Source organism: Nelumbo lutea, chromosome 1, assembly GCF_056320005.1.
Source record: "Nelumbo lutea isolate HS-2025 chromosome 1, American lotus-T2T, whole genome shotgun sequence".
In the NCBI taxonomy this organism is placed as follows: Eukaryota; Viridiplantae; Streptophyta; class Magnoliopsida; order Proteales; family Nelumbonaceae; genus Nelumbo; species Nelumbo lutea.
Window position 1 is genome coordinate 221,207,581 of NC_142684.1, and position 22,730 is coordinate 221,230,310.

A 22,730-nucleotide genomic window follows, 5' to 3' on the forward strand; every position below is an offset into this window, starting at 1 on the left:
TAAGTCTTGTGAAATAGTGTGAGGTTGTGTTGTATATTTGAAGGTGAAATAATTAAGATGGCTTCATTTGAAAATGGGGATGATAACAAAACAGGTGTCATGCTTTCTCCAGATAATGACATGGCTCTGGAATAGCATGGACCCAAAGATTAGTGTGAACTTCATGTTCCTAGATACAACTAAGGAAATCTGGGATGATGCTAAGAAGTTATACTCTGGACAAGACAATACAACTAGGGTGTACCAGTTGTACCAAGAATATTTCAATTTGAAGCAAGGGAGTCAAAGCTTAGAAGAGTACTATGCAAGTTTAAGGAACATTCGTAATGAGCTTAATGTGTATCATCCTCTAACATCAGATGTTCAGATCCAACAACAGCAACGTGAGCAGTTTGATGTGACAAGGTTTCTTGTGGGGTTCAACGCTGAGTATGAGCCTGTTAGAGCACAAATATTGGGAGGATCTGCTCTTCCCCCACTCGAAGAAGTCTTTGCTCGTCTTAAGAGGACATCTATTGAGTCGGGAGAACATTCTTCTCTCTCTGACAGATCTGGTTTGGTAGTGGCCAACACCACGGCCAGACTGAGCTCCCCGAGCTCCACGTCTACCACCACGGCCTCTCGATGCAGCAAAGGCAGATCTATCTGAGATATTAGAGTTCTCAGTAGATCCGATAGAAATCCTCTGAAGTCGAGCAAATACCTCTTCTAGGGACGAAAGAGTTGATCCCCCTAATATCTGAGCCCGTACTGGTTCATATTCAGACTTTAATCCCACCAAAAATCTAGTCACATCAAGCTGCTCTCTCTGTTGTTGCTGAATCTTGACATCAGAAGTGAGAGGATGATAGACACTCAACTCATTACGTATGTTCCTCATGTTGGCATAGTACTCCTCAAGACTCTGATTGCCCTATTGCAGATTAAAGTACTCTTAATAAAGCTAATAAACTCTAGTTGTATTGTCCTGCCCCGAATACAATTTCTTCACATGGTCCCACACATCTTTGGCAGTATCAAGGAACATGAAGTTCACACTAATCCTGGGTTCCATATTGTTCCACAACCATGTGATGATCTGAGCGTCCTCTTGCTCCCAATCTTCATACTCGTGAGAGTCAGAGGAGGGTTTCTCCTCTCTGATATGTTTTACCTTCTTCTTTGTCTTTAGAAAGACTTCAACGGATTTAGCCCAAGGCACATAATTCTCTCCATTTAACTTAATGGAGGTCATCTGAACATTCAAGTAGTCTGTAGGCACCATCACACTAGGTTTACAATCATTACTGTCTCCCATTATGTTATCACCAATTCTGCACACTTGTTGAATTCTATTATCACTGAGATCTGCACACTACACACCACTAGGTCACACCTGTCACACTGATTGCAGCTAGAATGTGTGCTCTTTACACCACAAACCCTAAATCACACCTATCACACTGATTTCAACACTTGTTGTTGCTGAAAAATGTGCTCACACCACAAACCCTACTCCTACAACTACCTGAAATCTCACCACTATATGATCATATCTCTTCCTTCAACATGCACAAAGAAACCAGCATAAACCCTAGCGCTTATTGGCCGAAACCCTAGCAAATGGTCTGAAACACACCTCCTATTTAATCCATAACAGATATCATGCACTGAAATCTCTTACCTTATCGCTGAAGTAACACCCATGCGAGCAGGAGAGTAGTCCGCACACAACAGCCCGCTTCACACACAACAGCTACACACAATTCGGCCCTCTATTCTTCCTCTACTAGGAGAGGGCGATCTCAGAAATCACAGCAACCGACCACATACGACCTGACTGGAGGCATAGAGAACCCCAAGGGAAGAGGGCGATCACTCCTTTCAGCCCTTTCCCTTATCTCCAATCGAACACAAAAAAAAGGAGGAAACCCTAGATAGGGTGCGCAGAGAATGAACCCTAGGCAAGCAGAAATCTAGGCAGATTTAACCTAGCTCTGATACCATGTTATAATTCAGGTTTGCCTTAGAGTTCGGCCTGACTGAGTTCAATTATGTAGAAGAAGAAAGAATGATAAAGAGACAAAGAGAGAAAGAGAGAAGAGAGAATTCTGGTTCGAACTAAAAGAGTCAACTAGGCTTCTCCCAGTCGGCTAGTAAGTATTTAGATTATTATTAAAACATAACTGAAAAGACCTATGTGCCCTTACTTAAGTTAAGAGCACATGTTTCAACACAACATTACAGATCAGCAACATCAATCAAGGTATAAAGACAGAAATACCCCTACGCTAACACCATTGTATGACACCACTTTGATTGGACCCCAGACATCATAATGAACTAACGAAAAGACTCGAGACACGACTATCAACTCTTGGACTAAAAGAGACTGATGTTTCCCCAATTGACATGACTCACAATCCAAAGATGAAAGATGACTCAAGGAAGGGACCAGCAACTTCAGAGCCTTGAGAGAAGGATGACCAAGTCTACAGTGCCATTGAAGAGGAGTAAGAGACGATTGAAAAGCTATTGGAGGGCCACCACCATCAAGGTAATACAATCCACCTGCCCCATGCCCTCCACCAATCTTCATCCCCGTCTTAAGATCCTGAAACACACAAGAAGAGGGATAAAAAGTTGCAGAACAATTAAGAGACTTGGTTAATCTACTAATAGACATAAGGTTAAAGGGGAACATGGGAACATATAAAACAGATGATAAAGACAAGGAGGAGAGATCAACATCACCAACACCACAGATGGGAGATGTAAAACCATTAGCAAGTGTAACTATTTGCGATGTGGAGGGCCGAGAAAGGGAAGAAAATACATTAGGAGTCCCAAACATATGGTTCAAGGCTCCAGAGTCAATGCTCCAGTGTGGGGGCTTGGAAGCTAGGCAAGCCATACCTGAATGGGCAAAGGTAGCGGTGTTTTGCTGAGATGTTTGAAGGAACTGCTCATATATTGCACGAGGTACACTCACCATATCCTTCCTAGAAGCACCAATAGATGTGGAGGGAATCGGGTCAGTTTGTTGGCTTTCAGTAATTGTACCATTACCCTTAGTCATAGCATGGTTAGCCCAAGTGTTGGGTGGACCACGTAAATCATAGCAGAAATTAACTGTGTGCCCCTCTAAACCACAGTGTGTACACTTCCTAGGGGCATTACTTCTTCCTTTACCACGACCTCCCCCTGAGTCTCGACCTCCACTCCGGCCACCAGCACGGTTAAACATGAGACCACCACGGTTGCTTGGAAGTCCACTACTACCACCACCACCTCTATTTCCATGGCCACCCCCTTTAGTCACTACAAAACCAGATCTGTCCAAGAGAGGGGAATGCTCTACAGACTCAATAGATGTCCTCTTAAGATAGGCAAAAACTAATTCAAGTGAGGGAAGAGCAGACCCCCCCAATATTTGTGCTCGGACAGGCTCATACTCAGCCTTCAAACCCACCAGAAACCTTGTCACATCAAGTTGTTCACGCTGCTGTTGTTGAATCTGAACATCTGATGTCAGAGGATGATACACATTGAGCTCATTCCGGATATTCCTCAGACTAGCATAGTATTCTTCCAATCTTTGACTACCTTGCTTCAGATTAAAGTATTCTTGGTACAACTGATACACCCTAGTTGTATTGTCTTGTCCGAAGTATAGCTTCTTAGCATGATCCCAGATTTCTTTAGTTGTATCTAGGAACATAAAGTTCACACTAACTTTTTGTTCCATGTTGTTCCATAGCCATGTCATTATTTGTGCATCTTCCTATTCCCAGTCACTGAACCCCGGAGAATCAAAGGAAGGTTTCCCCTCTCTCACATGTTTTACCTTTCTCTTGGCCTTTAAGAACACTTCCACAGATTTTGCCCACAGCACATAATTCTCACCATTCAACTTAATAGATGTCATTTGAACACTTAGGTAGTCTGGAGAAAGCATGACGCCTGTTTTGTTGACATTCCCATCTCCAATCGATGCCATCTTAACTAATTCACCTTCAAATATACAACACAACCTCACACACTTCCACAAAACTTATCTTACTTACGGCGCCACCAACTTCTTCAAATACACATGACACATCAAATACTAAAGCTGAAATCACTCAGTCATTCCATCAAACACCTGTGTTGCACACTGCAAAACCATTCACCCACCAAAATACAAGGGTTGAAGTCACTCAGTCATTAAATCAAACACTTGTACTGCACACTGCAGAACTGTTCACACACCAGATCCAAAGGTTCACTTTTAAATATTCAGAATCATCAATACACCATTCAACACAATACAACTACCACCACACCACTGCTGTCGTGAACTTCAGCAGTCGAAAAACCCTACTTTCAGCACACATATGAGGTAGAACAGAGAAGAACATGACTGATATGCATACTAGTGAATCCAAACCTCCACATCAAAAAATTTTGAACCAAAACACAGTATTCACAGTCCACTATTTGGGCAAAAAACAGCACTGTTCATACCTGTCCACAAACAGCCCTCTTCGTATCACTGAATAGAGGGCGTCTAGTACACAAATTCAACGCCTACCACCATAGTAATTGGAGGCATTCTCACCTCCAGAACCACAAAACGACAACTCCTTTTTGGCCCCTTTTCAAGCTTCCACTCAGGCTAGCAGAAAATTGAGGAAACCTGAAATGGTTGGCGGCTAACCCAGGAAGAAGACAGCAGCAAGGAAGAAGTTTTGCCGCTCTGATACCATGTCAGAAAACCCTATTCGATTCTAGGTTGAAGTAGAGAAGAAGAAGAAGAAGAAGAAGGGTTCGGCCAGATTAAGAAGAAGAAAAATCAGTCCCTCCTAGTCGACCCACTTGTATTTATTTCAAATAATAGAGTTACAAGAAAGACCATATTGTCCCTCATGAAAGATGGGACACATAACTTAAACTTAAATAAAATAGATCTTTCACTCTCAAATAGATAAACCAAAATGACCAAAATACCCATGATTCGTGTATTCTAACACAAGGGAAGGGGTCGAAGAGACAGAGGAAGAAACAGCTTGGCCTGTTAACTTGCGGGCCTGTTCTTTTTTATTTTTGGGGGTGTTTTTCTAGGCCTTTGGCTTTTAGGTTTGTTCAAGGATTGGGTTTCAGGTTTCCTCACTTGTGTCTTGTGCCATGTTGTTTTTGGCTCTTGAGCATTATGCTCGGGCTGTTAGTGGCTCCTTTTGGGATTTGCGGTGGTTGTTGCTTTTGTATATCTCTTATATACTCCTATTCCTTCCTTTTTGAATAAAAAATACCTTACCCTTTTTTAAAAAAAAAGAGTTTTTCTTGGCTATTTTCCTACTCAAAAGGTTATTAGTGTTGTGATCATCATAGTGGAAGGAAGTTTGTCATTAAAGATGTCACCTTTTTTGAATCTTAGCTTTTCTTTGAACCTCTTAGTAATTCTCTTTAGGGGGAGACTACTGGGGTGAAAGAGACCTTGTTTGAGGTAAATCCTTTTATGCCTCAACCTTATCATCTAGGTTATTCATCTCCACCTTTTATTCCACCTTGTCATGATGTGACTCCTCTCACCATTCATCCTGTTATACAAGATGGATGGACAAATGAGATTGAGATGATTGTGTATAGAAGAAAGAAAGAGAATTTTATTACCCTTTTGAAGGAGATCCTCCAACTAAAGGCTATGACTAATTTGGTGTCATTCAACCTGACCAAGGTATCATCTCACACTCTAATTTGGATTTACCTATTACTTTACGTAAATAGGTTCATTCATGTACTCTGCACCTAATATCTATGTTTGTTTTGTACTCCCACCTCTCTGCTACCTATTATTCCTGTATGTCTACATTGTTCTTTATCACCACTCATTTTATGTATTTAGAACATATTCTTAATCCCAAGCGAAGAGAAGTAATGAATGAAGAAATGAAAACACTATTAATGGTTGGCACATGGGAGTTAGTGGATCTACCAAAAGGGAAGAAAACTATGGGGTTGCAAATGGGTGTGTACAATGAAGCACAGGGCAGATGGGTCTATGGAGAGATATAAGACAAGGCTAGTTGCTAAGGGGTTCACATAGAGGGAGGGCATTGACTATAAAGAGATTTGCTCTTGTTGCAAAGCTAAACACTATATGGGTTCTTTCCTCGGATGCAAATTTCTCATAGGAATTGCATCAACTAGATGTCAAGAATGCATCCTTAAATGAAGGCCATCAAGAGAAGTTTATATGGATTCCCCTCCAAGATATGAAATGAAAAGAAAAGTGTGTAGAGTGAAGAGAGTATTGTAAGGCTTGAAGCAATCTCCAAGAACATGGTTTGAGAGACTGTGTAAAGCCATGAAGAATGTGAGAAATAAGCAAAACAATGCTGATCACACTATTCCATAAGAAGGTGAATGACAAATTATCTGCACGATTGTGCATGTTGATGATATGATGATCACTGGAAATGATACAAAAGAGATTCAAAAATTGAAATACTTCTTGGCATCAAAATTTCGAATTAAGGACTTAGGTCTTATAAGATATTTTCTTGGGATAGACTATAGAGGTTAAGGTCTAGTGAAGGGATAGACAAATGCCAATGAAAATATGCCTTGAATTTAGTAAAGGAAACAAGAAAATTGGGAGTAGACGTGTTGATACTCTAATTGAAAAGAACCATTAGTTGCAAAAAGGTAATAATGAATTGTACACTATTAAAGAAAGGTATCAATGCCTAGTTGGTAAACTTCACTATTTGTCACTTACCAAGCCTAATATAGTTTATGCAATGCATATTGTACGCCAATTTATCCATGTAGCCATGTGCCAAGAAATTCCCAAATGAGAGATGTTAAACAAATTCTAAAATACCTCAAGTTGTGTCCAAGAATGGGTTTATAGTTCAAGAAGCATGATAAACTAGAACTTGAAGATTTTCTAGATGCTGATTGGACAGGGCTTGTTGGGGATAGAAGATCCACAAATAAAAAATTGTTGTGGCTAGGTCCAGTGCTAGAGCTGAGTATAGGGCAATGGCTCATGGTTTAGCTGAACTTCTATGGATTAGGATTTTGCTAAGGGAGATGGAAATCCAGATGGATTGCCCTTTAAGGCTATACTATCATAACCAAGCTGCCATCAACATAGCAAACAATCCTATCCAGCATGATAGAGGAAAACACATTGAAATTGGTAGACATTTTGTTCGAAAAAGGATCACCTCAAGAGACTAATGAATTTCCCACTTGACCTCTAGAAAACAATTAGCATGATTTTACCAAAGTATTACCAAACACAAGATTTCATGAAATATTAGGAAAGTTGAGGGCAAATATCTATGCTCAACTTCAGGGGGACTGTTGTGAGAATTAATTAGATATGGGTTGGGTTGTAACTTGTATTGCTCTTGTGTTTCTCTGTTTCATATTGGGCTAAACGGGCACGGGCCAATATGTATTTAAATCTTTCAAGTACTACCTACCTAATGAGAGGCAACCTTGTAGTTTCTTCCATTTTAAGACCTAAGGTTAGACCCCAAGCACAGCTAGTGGGTGTTTATAAGAAACACTGAACCCGAAACAATTTCTACTTATGCCCAAGACCTTGGAGATAGATGGGCAAAACTACAAAGTTACACATAACCCTGGACTTTATTATGATACCGCACTAAGTAGTGGACCAGGCTGCCTTTGATGTGCCAACCAGTGATATCCATCATAGGTCAAAATATCTGGGCATGTTGGGGCAATTTAGGAAATTACTTGAGTGGGTGATCATAGTGATAGAATCGACCCCTTTGTCGAACAAAGTGAATATCAGGGTTTACACTCTCTAAGGGAAACCTAAACTGTCAACAATGGATTTCATTTGTTTTTGAAATCTGGTTTTGCAAAATATATTTATATATTATATTATTATTCTATGAAAAAAGTCTGCAAAAGGTTTTAATCACGAGATCCATCTGAGCAAAGAGTGTGACACTGCACCTTACAGCCAGGGGAGAGGTCCTTCCTTGTCAAGCAGTGTTCTAATGATTATGGGCCGAGAGCTTAAGTGTAAGAGACCATTAAAGGGTTGATTACCTGATGGGCTTTATCTCACATAAGTCCATTATCCTCGGGTCTTCATAGGATGGCCGAATCCAATGATCATTTAGGTGTAAATGTTGGGCCCAAACTGAGCCCATGTTGATTGGCTGAGTGGTTCACTGCCCTAAGTAGTGAATTCAGCCTAATCTCATTCAGAGGTGGGGTCGAACCCTCATGGACTTGTGTGAGAGCTTTGTGAGGTCCCGCACTAGACAATATCAAGCCCAAAGTGGCCATGCAACACTTAGGGGTGTGAGCCTTCAAGAGAAATGGACCTAAGGCCCATTACTAATATAATTAGCTAAGTGGTCACATGACAACTTGATTTGGGTTGAAACTGGGTATGGAGCACTTATCCTTTTAAGAGGATAATGCTTATCAATTAAGAAAAGAAAAGTTCTTATCGAAATCATATTTGGATCATCTCCTAATCAGATTAGGAGTTTTCTCCATAAAGAGATAAAGAGAGAAGTGAGCAAACCAGTCTTGGACTCTCTCTACTTCTTGTTCTCTTCTCTTTTGTCTTGTCTCTCAAGGAACCCTAATTCGACCTAGGCTTTCAAGAACTGATTTTATCAGTTTTATTCTGTGTTTTTTCAAGAATAAACATTGAAGAAATTCAAGCTCACACATCTCACTCGATCCAAACAAGTTGGATAGCAGAGTTGCTGGAATAAGTGTTGTTGAATCGATTTTTCCGTTATACTACACCATCTTCAGTTGGAGGCCAATTTTGGGACTGTTATTGGGCGTGAATTTCACCTTGGGAGCTGCGATTTATGGTCTCCGTATCAGGTATAGTTTGCTTTCAAATCTAGTCCGATTCAGGGCAAGATCGATATAGAAAATTTAGTTTTCAAAATCACCAGGAAATCGGTTCCTGGGATGGGTTAGGAAAATTTTTGAAATTCGCCGAACCATCTAGCATGGTTTAGCCATCCATATGATGGATCTTAACCCTTCTAACAAATAGAACCTAAGCATGTGTTCCTTGTTCTTTCTTCTCCTTTTGCTCAAAAATAATAAGGACTCACATTTATTTGTACATTTGGTATCATTTATGAATACATCTGACAAAAGGATCTAAGGGTCCGCTTGGTTCGTAGTCAGAATCGGAATCGGAATCAAAATCCTCCGGAATCGGAATTGTAATGGTTCATTCCCATAGTTTGTTTGGTTCAGACAGGAATGGGAATGGGAATTAAAATCAGCATGAATGGGATTTCAGTCCCAAGGGAGGGGCAGGGAATGGCCATTCCTTCAAATGGGGGAATGCCATTCCAGCATGAATAGGAATGAGATTCCGATTCCGCCCAACCAAACAGTTGGAATGGGAATAACCCATTCCAATTCCGATTTCAGACCCCTATTCCTGCAAACCAAACGGACCCTAAGAGCATTAGGATAATGGGAAAAACCACCAACAATATAGAGCATCAATTATGATGATTTTAAAAAGTAGATACATTACTTAATGGGTTTAAACAATATGGGACATACCTGCAAGCTTCTCCATTCAAAATCATGGATTTTAAACTATCAGCTGCTAGGGCATGCTTCACATCCACCTAAACCAGTTTCCAATTTGAAAATTAAATTGGCTTTAATCTATTGTAACAATACTATTAGACATACAATTGCACAAGTGTTACAAATAAAAGATGGTTAACACAAATTTGATGATTCAGTACGAAAAAGTGCAAAACTCTACCTACATACTGTGTAGCCAATTCAAAAGGTTCAAATGAGGCTCAAAGAATGATAGCAATGACAGTCATGAATATGTTCAAAAGATTTGAAGACCTACATGGTTATTATGACCAAATGTTAAATTTATATTCAGGAAAAGGCTAGGAAACAATCAAAGGAAAGAGAACTAAGAACCAAGATAACCTATTTTACCAAAAATAAAAACAAGACAACTATTGAACAATCCAGAATAACAAGCATTTTAAAATACTAAAACTAATGTTTATGTACAACTTCAGCAAATCACCTTGTGAGAAACACCAGCTCGCTTGTAGTACCTTTTTGCAACCTCAAGAGATTTTTCATCTCTTTCACATGCAACCAAATAACCTGATTCTGGTAGGACTAAGGCAATAGCCAATGATGAATAACCCTGAAAAAATAGTAAAAGAAAGATAACTTAGTTGTATGGGAAAAGCTATATGAAACATCTATACGAAACTTCTATATGGATCAAAGATAATGAAATTAATATGAGAAAAGCTAATCTTTGCTATTGTCAAGCATGATAAACATCTAAATAGATTCAACAACGATTTAAGGATTGACATCCACATTTTATATTAAAAACAGTGAACTATGAATATGTCTACTCTTTGGGTCTATAAATGTCACCCCTAATTAGTTTGGACTTTGATTGTTAGAACATGCAGTTGTTCCGAACTTAGGCCCATGTATGGGAGTAGCCAGCCAAAACTAAAGGCTTACAAAAGAAGAGGTCCACAAGAACTCTCAGATACAACAAACAACCAAGTTGAATAACAGAATGTAGCAAGAAAATGAGATATAACCATCAAGAATGTAACAGATTACCTCTGTATAAATACAAACAGAGCAAGAAGAAGAGCCGGACAGATTTACTCAGACAACTCTCGCTCACTCGCTCTCTATCTCTCTCTCTCTCTCATTCCTCTTCTTTCGCCCATCTTCTCATTCTCTTTCAGGAGGTGGTTCCTCACAAGCAACATCAATGGAAGCCAAAGTTGACGAAGTCGAAGTAGAAATCCATCGCATCTTCAACAGCATATGGGAAATGAAGGATATGTTATCTGCCCTGGGGGGCGATGGCAGTAGAGGGATTGATCAAGATGAAGGGGGACCCAAGAAAGTAATCAACGAAGCAACCCCTAGCCAGAGAGGAGCCCTAAACTTGCATTCCCCATCTTTCCAATCAGAAGCAAAGACACTACAACCATCCATAGTCATGACTCAAGAGGAAAAATTGAATCGTGTAAAGAGGATCGGCAGACCCTAGGTACAATAGCGAAGATTAACCAACCTTCCAAAATCCAACAGCCCAAGAATTGATGGAACCAAACCGGGAAAAGAGGGTAGCATTCAGGGCCCATGAATTTAATCCCTAGTCCAACTTTCCCTTTTTAGAAATTATCATGGACTGAAATGCAAGCCCGTAGAGACAATGATCTCTACTAAAACTGTAAAGAACAGTTCAGGCCTGGTCATAGGTGCAAAACTTTGCAAATCTATACCCTTCAGGATGACAATGAAGATGGAATCAAGAGTGGTATAAGTAGAGAACACTGATGTGGGCCCCACAGCTACGGTCCCACGGTGTTTGTAGGGTAGAAGATGTACTAGTCTGCCTAGGGTTAGCTATTGGTCATTTAGTTGTTTCAGTTGTTATTATTTCAATCTTATTTTTTGCTCCATTTGTTATGTAAAGACTAAGGGCAGATCTGTTCTTTCCATGTAACGAGCATAACCTATAAATATTAATTAAAGTGGCGGCGGCAGAACATTAAGCTTCTGCTCCTCCTTTCAACTCTTCTTCTTCTTTCCTCTTACCTTTATTCTTATCTTCGATCCTGAAATCCATTAGGGTTTAAAACTGATAACAGTCCTGAACTTCTACTTGGTATCAGAGCTAGGGCTTCTCATGTGAGTCTAGTCCAGCCGACCACATGAGAACCATCTAAGGCTGGAAGCTGAGAAAGCAGAGTTCGTTGACTGGTTCTTGGAGATCTCTAGAGGATTAGCAGCTGTTTGAAGAAGTGCCACAGTTGCAGCGAGTTGGTGATCAGGAAGAATCAGAGAAGGCTAGGGTTCGGGTAACCTTGGTAGGCAGTGAACTGCATCCTATTGTAAGTCTTTTATTTTCTGAGAGAAGTAACATCAGAGAAGATAGGTTGGACCTATCCAGCAAGGGTGGCCGAACCACTCTAGTGTTTTATCTCTCTATTCTCTAGGGTTTTGTCTTATCCTTGCGGCAAACCCTAGTATTGGACTGAACCTTGTGATCTTATCCCTGCGGCAAATCCTAATAGTTCAGTTTTAGGGTTTCAGCATATCAGATTGATCAGTTTAAGGTTTCATATTAACCCTAATACAAACCTTATCCGTACGGTACTGTCTGGAGTGTACAGCTTTTAGGACTGACTAAAACCTCAAATTGGCTTCAGCATATCAGATTGTTCTTCAAACTGTTTTTCAGTTTTCTTTTGGGGTTTTGAACACTTCTAAAGGGGTGAAAACAGTTCGGACTGTTGCTGTTGTGTGTGGTTGTTGATTTCAGATCAATTTTATACATATTTCATGCACATCTACTATGAGTACAGATTGGTTCTATACTGATTTTGTGATTGTGGTTGGTAGTCCTAGTGCTGGTTTTGACTGTAGTAGCCCTAATTTTGAGACTTTTGGTTCTTGACCGAAATGAAGTTTAAGAATCAGGCAGAAGGCAGTTTTGGGAACAGCGGTTATGGTGGTGGTTCTAAGACAGGTTTTCAGATTACAACCGTAAAGTTTGATGGATCAAACTACTTGGAATGGGCCCAATCAGCCATGATGGCTATTGGGGGAAGGGGCAAAGTAGGGTATCTCTTGGGAGATGTGGCAGAACCTTCCAAAGGAGACCCTATGTATACCAAGTGGGTCCAAGAAAACTACTTGGTTATGACATGGCTCTGTAATTCTATGCAACCCCATATCAGCCGAAATTACTTATGGGCAAAGACAGCCAAGGAGATATGGAATGTGATGAAAGAGACTTACTCCCAACCCCTTAATGTTGCCAGAGCATATGAAGTCCCTGTGGCATGAGATTGATCACTTAGAGACTCTTGAGTGGGAGAGTCTCAAAGATGCTCAGATACATAGAAAGCACATCAAGGCAAACGGAGTGTTTGAGTTCCTGGCAGGACTGAATTCAGAATATGATATTGTGAGGCAGCAGATTTTGACCAGAGATAGTGTGACCCTCTCTCAGGCATACTACTTAGTGCACAGTGAAGAGACCAGGAGGAAAGTCATGATGCAACATCAGCTACTTACACCTGCCTTGGTAGCTGTCAAACCCAAAACAGAGGGTGATTCAGAGAGGGACAGAAAGAAGGAAGATAAAAGGGATGTGGTATGTGAGCATTGAAAGAAACCTAAACATACAAAAGAAACATGTTGGAAGCTGCATCCACATTTGGTCCCGGCAAAGTTGAGAAATAAAAGGGGTAATGCTCATATGGCTATGACTACTGATTCAGCATCCTCATCTGGCACGAGAGGCACACCATTAGAGACCTTAGCTGCAGTTCGGGCTGCTCTAATACAATTGGAGAAGGAAGTTGGAAGTTCAGCTCAGTTATCGCAGTCATCATCAGCTCCAGCCACATCGGCCTTTGCACACTCAGGTACTCGATCCTCAGCCTACCATGCCTCCGCTCCAGGTACTACTGAACCGTGTTGGGTAATAGATTCAGGTGCATCCGACCATATGACTAGCTTGCCCTCTTTGTTTACTACTTATTACTTATCTTCTGGTAGGGATAAAGTATCTATAGCTGATGGCTCTCTTGTCCCTATTTCTAGCAAGGGTGACATCAAACTGTCGGATACTATATCCTTGTCCTCTGTCTTGCATGTTCCTAAACTGGATACTAACCTCCTTTCCGTTAGTAGTATTACCAAACATTTGAACTGCTCAGTGACTTTCTTTCCTGACCAATGTGTTTTTCAGGACCTGGAGACGAAGAAGGTGATTGGGACTGGCTGTGAGACGAATGGGATCTATCTACTCGGGGAGAGTTCTCGTCGGTAAGAGTCAGTGGATAAGAAGTTACTTGTTTCTCAGGTTGTGAGTCCGGTTATGCCAAACCGATTGGGTCATTTATCTTTTCGGTCCTTGAAGAGTCTGTTTCCTACTTTGTTTGAGTCTGTTGAGTCATCTCAGTTGAAGTGTGAAAGTTGTGAGTTTGCTAAACATTGTAGAAACTCTTATTCATTGAGTAATAAAAAGAGTAATAGTTCTTTTGATATTGTGCATACTGATGTTTGGGGGCCATATCACATTCCTTCTATGGGTGGGTACAGGTATTTTTTGTTATTTGTTGATGACCACACCCGGTTTTCTTGGGTTTATCTTATGCGATCACGAAATGAGGTGTCTGCCCTGACCCAAAACTTCCACCAAATGATCCTAACCCAGTTTGATGCTAGGATCAAAGTGCTTAGATCTGATAATGCAAAGGAATACTTTGCTAAACCATTGGCATCGTACCTCCTTAATCATGGGGTTATCCACCAGAGCACTTGCCCTCATACACCTCAGCAGAATGGGGTTGCAGAAAGGAAGAATAGGCACATCTTGGAGGTGGCTAGAAGTATTATGTTTACCTCCAATGTCCCTATTCACTTTTGGGGTGATGCTATCCTTACGGCGGTATATCTTATTAATCGTTCCTTCTCGGGTTCTTGATATGAAACCTCCTTTTTCCCTTCTATACCCCAATGAGGAGTTGTTCACTATTCCCCTCAAGACATTTGGTTGTACCTGTTTTGTTCAGCTTCTCGGTCCCCATCACTCCAAGTTTGAACCCAAGGCCTCCAAATGCATCTTTCTTGATTATGCACAAACTCAAAAGGGTTATTGTTGTTATGATCTTGTCTCAGGGAAGAAGTTTGTATCCATGGATGTCACTTTCTTTGAGGAGACACCCTACTATTCTCGGGTCTCTCCTCAGGGGGAGAGTAGTGAGCGTGGAGATTTGGGTCCTTTTCTTCAGGGGGAGTGCAGTGAAGACAGGGTTAATACCTTTGGGGCTGTTCCCTTACCTATTCCAGTTGGTGATGAGGGCTATAGTAGCGAGGGTGGTCAGAGGGATCGGGAGTTGAGAGTATATCACAGGCGATGCAGGCAGGTTGATCCCGGTCATCAGCAGTCCCAGCCAGCTCCAATCTCTTCTACGGCTCCAAGTCCAGATATTACAGTCCCAGGGCCCACAGAGACTCCTTCCATTGTTGTTACCTCACCCTCTGCAGAAGACCTTGACCTTCCCATTGCCCTCCGTAAAGGAAAACGGCATTGCACCACATCTACAACCCACTGCATCTCCTAGTTTTTGTCCTATGATCGCCTATCTCCCTCCTACAGGTCCTATCTCACCTCCATTGCTGATGTCCCTATTCCGAGAGCAATGCAAGAAGCCCTATCAGTCCCGGAGTGGAGAGGTGCAATGCAAGTTGAAATAGATGCCCTGTTGAAAAATAATACCTGGGAGCCAGTTGACTTGCCCAAAGGAAAGAAACCAGTTGGATGCAGGTGGGTATTTACTGTGAAGCACAATGCAGATGGTTCCATTGAGAGGTACAAAGCCCGGCTAGTTGCAAAAGGGTTCACTCAGACTTATGGTATAGATTACTTGGAGACATTTGCCCCGGTAGCCAAGATGACGACCATTCGGGTTCTATTATCTCTTGCAGCAAGCCACACTTGGCCATTGTACCAAATGGATGTTAAGAATGCCTTCCTAAATGGGGACTTGCAGGAAGAGCTTTACAAGCAATTGCCTCTTGGATTCTATGATATTGAGGCAGGTAAGAAGGTCTGCCGGCTCAATAAGGCATTGTATGGTTTGAAACAGTCACCTAGAGCTTGGTTCGACAGATTCAGACTAGCCCTTGGGAAGTTCGGTTATGTACAAGCCCAGTCAGATCATATACTGTTCATCAAGAGGGGAGTCATCACTGACACTACTTGCAATATATGTTGATGATATTGTGGTGACAGGAAATGACAACCATGAGATTGAGTTTCTCAAACAGCTCCTTCATCAAGAGTTTGAGGTGAAAGATCCGGTACACTACGGTATTTTTCGGGTATTGAGGTTGCTAGATCTAAACAGGGGATCTTTGTCTCTCAGAGGAAATATGTTTTAGATCTCTTGGCTGAAACTGGAAAGCTAGGTGTCAAACCTGCAGATACACCCATTGAATAGAACCACAGGATTAGTGCAGAGAGTGGGGAGCTGCTTGAAGACAAAGTTATGTTCCAGCGGTTAGTGGGAAAGCTCCTAGATATCAGTTATGCCGTTAGTGTTGTCAAGCAGTACATGCATTCTCCTAGAACCACGCACCTTCTAGCAGTAGAAAGAATACTAGCATATTTGAAGAGATGCCCGGGTAGAGGTATACTGTTCAAGAACAATGACCACATGAAGGTGGAAGTCTATACGGATGCCGATTGGGCTGGGAGTGTTGATGACAGAAGGTCTACCTCTGGATATTGTGCTCTTGTGGGAGGTAACCTGGTTTCTTGGAGGAGTAAGAAACAGAGTGTTGTCTCCCGATCCAGTGCTGAAGCTGAGTACAGGTCAATGGCTAATGGAGTGGCTGAAATTCTTTGGCTGAGATCACTACTTGAGGAGTTGGGTATTGAGTATGAGAAGCCCATGATACTATATTGTGATAATCAAGCGGCTATTAATATAGCACACAACCCAGTGCAGCATGACAGGACTAAACATATTGAAGTTGATCGACACTTTGTACGAGAGAGGGTCTCATCACAAGAAGTGTGTCTCCCATACATCACCTCCAATATGCAACTGGCAGATATCCTCACCAAGTTGTACCACGGAAGAAGCTAGAGCCAGATCTATCCAAGTTGGGAATGATAAACATTTATTCCCAACTTGAGGGGGAGTGTAGAAAACACTGATGTGGGCCCCACAGCTACAGTCCCACTGTGTTCGTAGGGTAGAAGATGTTCTAGTTTGCCTAGGGTTAGCTATTGGTCATTTAGTTGTTTCAGTTGTTATTTATTTCATTCTTATTTTTTGCTCTATTTGTTATGTAAAGACTAAGGGCAGATCTGTCCTTTCCATGTAATGAGCATAACCTATAAATATTAATTAAAGTGGTGGCGGCAGAACATTAAGCTTTTGCTCCTCCTTTCAACCCTTGTGTTCTACTGCTTCTCCTCCCTCTTTTTCTTCTTTCCTCTTACCCTTCTTATCTTCGATCCTGAAATCCATTAGGGTTCAAGACTGATAACAGTCCTGAACTTCTACTGTATACACTAGAATGAATCAATAGACCAATATTGGGCGAAGGAGCATCTTGAAGAGATATCCCTTCAGGCACTTATTGGGCTTAACTCTTTACAGACCATGAGAGTTTCGGGAATGGTAAAAGGGTGCCACAAGTCAATCTTGAATAACAGTGGTAGCACATTGAATTTCATAACAGGAGTATTGGCAAAACAACTGGATTACCAATCCAACCCACATCAGCATTCAAAGTTCACATTGCAAATGGGACATTGCTTCTGTGACAGCATTTGTACAGACATCTGGCTGAGAATCCAGGGCTAGAAGTTCATGGTTGATCTGTATCCACTAGAACTTAGTGGAGCAGACATTGTTCTTGGAATTCAACCCAGGATCAAGGATTGAAATATAGATATGATACATACCATATGGGGCATATTGTATCGGTATCGTTAGTGTATGGCACGGGATACACTACGACTGGAGGTGTATCCTACCAATCGTGTGTATCAGGCTGATACAGTGTGATAGGACCGATATAGAACGATACATTATCCGCGAGACGTGAATGTGCATATGCATACTCTTCTACTAAAAAAGAAAGTTGCAAGGATTCAAACTCACGTCAAGAGCTAAGGGAGAGCTTAACATCGGTGCCTGTAAGCCACTACACCACTCCAACTTTTGCGTTTAGGAGTAAAAGAATACAGATCTTATTTCTTTATTAGTTAAATGCAATTCAAATAAATAATACATATTATGGTTAACTCCAACTAAAAATTAAAAAAGTAATACTTAAAATCAGTATTTTATAAAATAATAGAAATAAATAATATATCAAATCCACATTTATTTCAAAATATTATTTGAATCTCAAAAAATTATATAAATATAAAATTAATAAGAGAGTAATTAATTTAGTACTTAAAATTTATAAATTTGCACATGGTATATATATATACTAATTTGCATTACAAAAAATCATATTTATTATTTAGAAAATAAAAACATTGTTTACAGAATATTCAAGTATATAATCTTAAATTGAATCTATCAAATCTACTAATCTATATTTATACAAAAAAAAAGATTTTTAATTAGAAAATTAAAGGAATAAAAATATAATAATGGAATAATCATTTTAATAGTTAAAAATTATGAATTTTCATATGATATGTATCTTAGAAATTTTAATAGATTTGATATATTTTAAGTTGAGATTATACATTTTATAAACTATTAACGAATATTTTAATTTACATAGAGAATTTAATATTTGGTTGACCTCTTTGTTAATGTAAAAAAATAAAAATAGTAAAGTCGAAAATAATTGATATAATAATTAAAGTATAATAGGAAAATATGTTTTTGCACTTTGGACTCTTGATTAACACACTATCAAAAACATTGTATGAAATCTATGCATCATATTATATTAATTGTAATATATTTTTTCATGTACACCATTAAAATATACATTCTCTATGTATTTATACATTATTTATGGTTATTTGACCTTAAATTTAATATTATTAATGTATTATGAAATTTTTATGTGTTTCCCTAATGTATCCATATTTTTCATCCGTATCCATGCGTTTCCAAAATGTATCCGTATTCGTATCCAAGTTGTCCGATACGATACTCGATACCGATTATACATACCATCCACAAACAAATGGGCAAGTGGAGGTGATAAATTGGAGTCTTAGCAACATGGTGACCATGTAAAGAATTGGAATGCTGTCATACCCCAAGCTAAGTTTGCCTACAACAATTTAGTAAACAGATCTATCAAAAGGAAACCTTTTGAAATAGCTTATAGGCATAAACCACAAGATGTCATAAGCCTTGTTCCATTAATTTCTAAACCAAGGGTGAGTGTGGAAGGTGAAGATTTTGTTGATCATGTCAAGCACATCCATGAAGAGGTCCGGGCTGTAACAAAAGCTAGTAATGAAGCTTTTGCTACGTTTGCAAATTAGCATAGAAGACTCAAAATTTTTTGAAGGTGATGAAGTTCTTTGTAATTAAGAAAAGGTTTCCTAGGAGAACTTATCACAAGCTGAAACCAAGAAAGTTTGGGTCATGTAAAATCTTGAAGATCAGCTCCAATGAGAATCCTATTTACAATTTTGTTGATCATGTCAAGCACATCCATGAAGAGGCCCGGGCTGTAATAAAAGCTAGTAATGAAGCTTATGCTACGATTGCAAATCAGCATAGAAGACTAAAAAATTTTTTGAAGGTGATGAAGTTCTTTGTAATAAAGAAAAGGTTTTGTAGAGAAGATGGGCCGAATGGCCCATAGGTTGTTTATTCCTTCTTGTTATTTATGTTTTTCTATAATGGGCCTTATTCTGGGCCCATCCTGTCTATATTAAATTCTTTGTAAATTCTTGCCCAACTAAGGGCCTCCTTGTAATTATTCAAATATATCTTAATAAAATAGTATTAGAGTGCTGAGAGAGAGTAGGTTCGAAACTCTCATTCTTAGACCCTCATTGCCGAACTCTCAAGCTCTCCTCTCTTCAGTTTTCTTCATTGTAGTGACTGGTAATGATGTTTCAGGAATTCATGATCTAAAATATTTTCTCCATACAGAGTTTGAGATTAAAGATTTGGGGGAATTGAGATGCTTTCTTGGCATAGAAGTGGCTCGATCCAAGGATGGGATTTTTATCTCCCAAAGGAAGTATGTTCTTGACTTGCTCTCTGAAACTGGAAAGACGGGTGCTAGACCAATTGCTACTCCTATTGATATGAGTCATAAACTCTCAACCTCAGAAGTGACATTGTTAGAAGACAAAGGAATCTTTCAGACTTCTTGGGAAACTTTTGTACCTATGCGTGACTCGGCCAGATATTGCATATGCAGTCAGTTGCATTAGCTAATTCATGCATGCTCCCCGAGACACTCATATGGTAGCAGCAGATAGATTCCTATGTTATTTGAAGGGCTCCCCAGGAAAGGGTATTCTGTTTGCCAAGCATGGTCATATGAAACTTGAAGCCTACACCGATGCTGAGTAGGCCGGAAACATTGATGACAGAAGATCTACTTCTGGATATTGCAGCTTGGTGGCTGGTAATGTTGTTTATTGGAGAAGCAAGAAACAATCGGTTGTTGCTCGGTCTTTTGCTGAAGCAGAATACAGGGTCATGGCACATGGAGTTTCTGAATTATTATGGCTAAAATAATTGATGGAAGAACTTGGAGTTGAATATGACAAACCAATGATGTTGTACTGTGTTAATCAGGCTGCCATCAACATTGCTCACAACCTAGTGCAACATGATAGAACCAAGCATATTAAAGTTGATTGGCACTTCATTAAGGAAAGGATCTCTTCGGGTGAAGTGTGTCTTCCTTTCATCACATCTGAAGGACAGTTGGTAGATTTTCTCTCCCAAGGCAAAACTTCAGCATGATACCAGCAAGCTTGGCATGATTGACATCTATGCTCAGCTTGAGGGGGAGTGTAGAGAAGATGGGTCGAATGGCCCATAGGTTGTTTATTCCTACTTGTTATTTATGTTTTTCTGTAATGGGCCTTATTATGGGCCCATCCTGTCAATATTAAGTTCTTTGTAAATTCTTGCCCAACTAAGAGCCTCCTTGTAATTATTCAAATATATCTTAATAAAATAGTGTTAGGGTGCTGAGAGAGAGTAGGTTCGAAACTCTCATTCTCAGACCCTCATTGCCGAACTCTCAAGCTCTCCTCTCTTCAGTTTTCTTCAGGTTTCCTAGGAGAACTTATCACAAGCTGAAACCGAGAAAGTTTGGGTCATGTAAAATCTTGAAGATCAGCTCCAATGAGAATCCTATTTACAGTTTTGTTGATTTATATTTGATGGAGAAATGCAACCACCAGAAACCAAGCTTCAACAACTCCCAAAAAAGCTACCAGTTGTACAACATGTTTTAGATGTGAAGGAGGTCCAATCTCAGAGAAACACCTACCAATGAATTTTAGTGAAATGGTTGGAAAAACTAGCTAACAAAAGCACTTGGATAACGAAAGAAAAGTTGCAAGAACTAGATCCAGCCACGTACATTGAATGTATGAAGGTTTTCTCGGCAGAGTTGAGTTCTCAACCAAGGGAGGTTAATGCAAGAGCATGTGGAGCTCCGTGTAACCCAGATTACCAGCCAATTCCTAGGGACCAAGCAAGTTATTCCTTTTTATTTTATTGTTTCTTGAGTTTTGTATCATATTTGGATTTTTATAGTTGGTTGTTAGTATCATGGTCTTTAAGTTGGGGTATTTTGGTCAAATTAGGTGTTAGGGCATCATTTACTTGGAGGAAGCTATAAAAACCTCATATCTTATTCGTAAGAGGGATTTTTGTTGTATTCATAACCTTAAAGACATACTATCCACTGGAATAGTGATTTCAACCTTAAATATATATTCTTCATTCCAACTTCAATATGTGTTATCTCACCACAAATTTTATCACCTCTGGATGTTGCTTTCTAGTGATTTTATATTTTAGCTGCATTACATCTCGCATATACACAATGAAGGAAATCTATACACCAACATAAATACTTAAATAGTCTTTGTAAACTAAGAGGGAGGTAGGTATGTAGGAAGCTAGCCTCCAAAAAAAATGGGTGTTTGGCACATTTATGGTTGTTTTGATGCTCTAATAAGAATTTCAATTTTCACCAATCAAAAGAGGGATTTTTTCTGTATTCATAACCTTAAAGACATACTATCCACTGGAGTAGTGATTTCAACCTTAAATATATATTCTTCATTCCAACTTCAATATGTGTAATCTCACCACAAATTTTATCACCTCAGGATGTTGCTTTCTAGTGATTTTATCTTTTAGCTGCATTACATCTCGCATATACACAATGAAGGAAATCTATACACCAACATAAATACTTAAATAGTCTTTGTAAACTAAGAGGGAGATAGGTATGTAGGAAGCTAGCCTCCAAAAAAAATGGGTGCTTGGCACATTTATGGTTGTTTTGATGCTCTAATAAGAATTTCAATTTTCACCAATCAAAAGAAATGCACCAACTACTTGGAAAACATGGGACCTGAAACAAAAGAAGATGAGATTAGGGAACAAAATTGGCAAAACTAAAATACATTGCTTTTGGTAATATGTAGGGTGGTAGAGATACAAACCAAATAAAGTAGCATTCTCTCATGGTAGCCAAAAATTATTATACATCAAATTATATACAATAAAATTAAAAGGCAGGTCCAACTCCAGTCCAGCACTCCCAAAACCTTCAATAGCCAAGACCAGCACTGGGCAATGGCCCTTCCATATGGTAAAAACACCAACTTACAAATTCTAACAAGTGTACTTTTAATTTTGCATATATATGGATATTCAAAAGAGAAACATGAGTTATAATAACTAAAAGTTTAGTAATTTTAAGAAAAAGTAATGGCATAGAATTATATCATCCGTACATACATACATGCATCAGATAGCCAATGTGAATTGAAAGATACATACAGTATAAACTCCAACTTCAATGCATCGTTTTGCCCCAGTAAGTTGGACAAGCATAGCAAGCAATTGAGCCTGATCAGGAGATACCTACAAAATACGAAGAGTATGAAGACAATCTTCAACAAACAGAAGTGCACAAAGAACAAT

General features: G+C 39.6%; 1 protein-coding gene across 3 annotated transcripts in view; it reads right to left on the reverse strand.

Moving 5' to 3' along the window:
- The window catches only part of LOC148881179 (putative caffeoyl-CoA O-methyltransferase At4g26220), a 96,665-nt gene that overhangs the window by 42,243 nt on the left and 31,692 nt on the right, over positions 1-22,730 (reverse strand). For all 3 annotated transcript variants that reach the window (XR_016104764.1, XM_088963488.1, XM_088963489.1), the window contains exons 3-5: positions 22,587-22,670; positions 10,058-10,183; positions 9,562-9,629 (exon numbers count right to left, since the gene is read on the reverse strand). Coding sequence is in view for 2 of the 3 variants with exons in the window: in XM_088963488.1 (XP_088819614.1) it covers positions 9,562-9,629; positions 10,058-10,183; positions 22,587-22,670 (278 nt within the window). In the remaining variant the exon portion in view is untranslated. The remainder of the gene's footprint in view (positions 1-9,561; positions 9,630-10,057; positions 10,184-22,586; positions 22,671-22,730) is intronic.